Raw genomic sequence first — 1,727 nt, forward strand, 5'->3', positions numbered from 1 at the left:
GGTGATCATATCATGATTAGCATGCATTTTAACCCCATTCCAGCTAGAGTACGACACCATGATTGTCGAAACACCTCTGACGATCGAGCTATAGTATGCGGGCATGTGGATACTTAATAATCCCGGGCGATTGATGAGGGTATTGTTCTCATTAATACCCTTTTGAGTCCCACCATCGCCAACAAAGTGCTTGGCGCAGGCCGCAACCTTGTCACTGATTAATCAATTGTATCATATGATTTATTTATTTTGTCAGGTAAAATAAGTTGTGCAACAGTGCAAAGCCTAACTCAATTAATAAAAATAAAAGATATAGTAGCAATGAAAGGTTCATTAATCATTTGAAGGACTTGAAACGAAAGGGAAATTGACTAATTAATATCAACTAAAAATAATAGCTCGGGTGGCAATGGGACTGCTTTAGAATTTTAATCTTGATATTTGGAATTTAGATCTTACTTTTTAGAAACATAGGGAGTGCCCTTTCTATAGTTTGCAGGGACATCTCCTTGTAGACCAGTTATTATCTCAGTCATTGCTTGGACAATTTTGTGGTCTTCACTATAGCTTTCAAAACACCTACCCCATCTAGGATCTCTACAAACCTGAAGCAGAGAGGATGAGTGTAATTACTTAACCAACTTCCTAGGAATAATCTAAAAAACGCAAAGAAAACTAATTACTTCCTGGCAATAATATAACAGACAAAAGGTAAACTTGTAATATTGTAGTTGAAACATTGCTTACTGCAATGCATGGAGCAAATGTGTAAGGAATGCCTGTAGCCCTCACTTCAAGAGCAGTTGCTGCACCAATCCGCTTCACAAGTTCAGGATCCCTATAATAGCATAAAATCATAACAAAATTATGATAATATTTATATATCTCATCTTAATGATGACTTCAGTCTGACTTTGTGCCCCCTCAATATATGCTACAATTAATAAGTACAGGACTTTCAACAACAGATTTTCTCGGCTCATGTCGGTTAGATTATAGGTTTTAAACTTAAAGGGTGTTCATGGTTTCATTCATCAAGCTATCATATAAATTTCTAGTAAAGGCATCAATCCTCAACTTAAAAATTATTTAGCAGTACGCTTTTTTCAAGATTAAAACAATAAAAAAAATCATCTGCTCAATTTCTTAGAGAGATAATTTGAGATATACCCATCAAAACCTTCTTCAGACAATTAACTCTTAAATTACAGAATGAGGTTGAAAAATAATTTAACAGAAAGCTTAAGATCACTTGCCTAGTAGCACCAAGGGCAATATTGTGAGGAAATATAGTTGCGTTGTAAACATTGTTATGGCCATGAATTGCATCAATTCCATATAACATTGGAATTCCAAGACGTGTTGACAAAGCACCCTTCTGAAAATCATTTACCATATTCACCCAAGCCTCTGCCGATGCCTGGGGAGCAGGCACACTCCCCCCGCCACTTAATACGCTACCTGAAGAAAAATTTAGCTCGGCTATCATAATTCTCAGAATAAAGAAAATAAGGAGCCTGCATTTGAAAAAAAATGGGGGACTTTTACATATGTAGACAACAATTCTTATGTACTTACATATTTCATACCTGCCTAAACTTCCACATTTATACACCGACTCAATCTTTAATATGAGATAAAAAATATCATTATTATCACTTTTTAAAAGTGAAATTCACATTTTCATGCATGTACGTGTGTAAATATAAAAGTTTAGGTGTGAGATA

The 1,727-nt window shown here is 35.1% G+C and overlaps 1 protein-coding gene across 1 annotated transcript; it reads right to left on the reverse strand.

Annotated features, from left to right (window-relative positions):
• Positions 1–6: 6 nt before the first annotated feature.
• On the reverse strand, positions 7–1,622 carry LOC110035238 (beta-glucosidase BoGH3B-like; the record flags this gene model as incomplete). The annotated part of the gene is made up of 4 exons (XM_020739470.1): positions 1,257–1,622; positions 748–838; positions 460–605; positions 7–214 (listed from the first exon to the last, which is right to left on the reverse strand). Coding segments are annotated over exons 1-4 (678 nt in total), but the record flags the coding sequence as incomplete, so codon positions are not given.
• Positions 1,623–1,727: the final 105 nt, after the last annotated feature.

This window comes from Phalaenopsis equestris, unplaced genomic scaffold (genome assembly GCF_001263595.1).
Source record: "Phalaenopsis equestris unplaced genomic scaffold, ASM126359v1 Scaffold196932, whole genome shotgun sequence".
Lineage (NCBI taxonomy): Eukaryota > Viridiplantae > Streptophyta > Magnoliopsida > Asparagales > Orchidaceae > Phalaenopsis > Phalaenopsis equestris.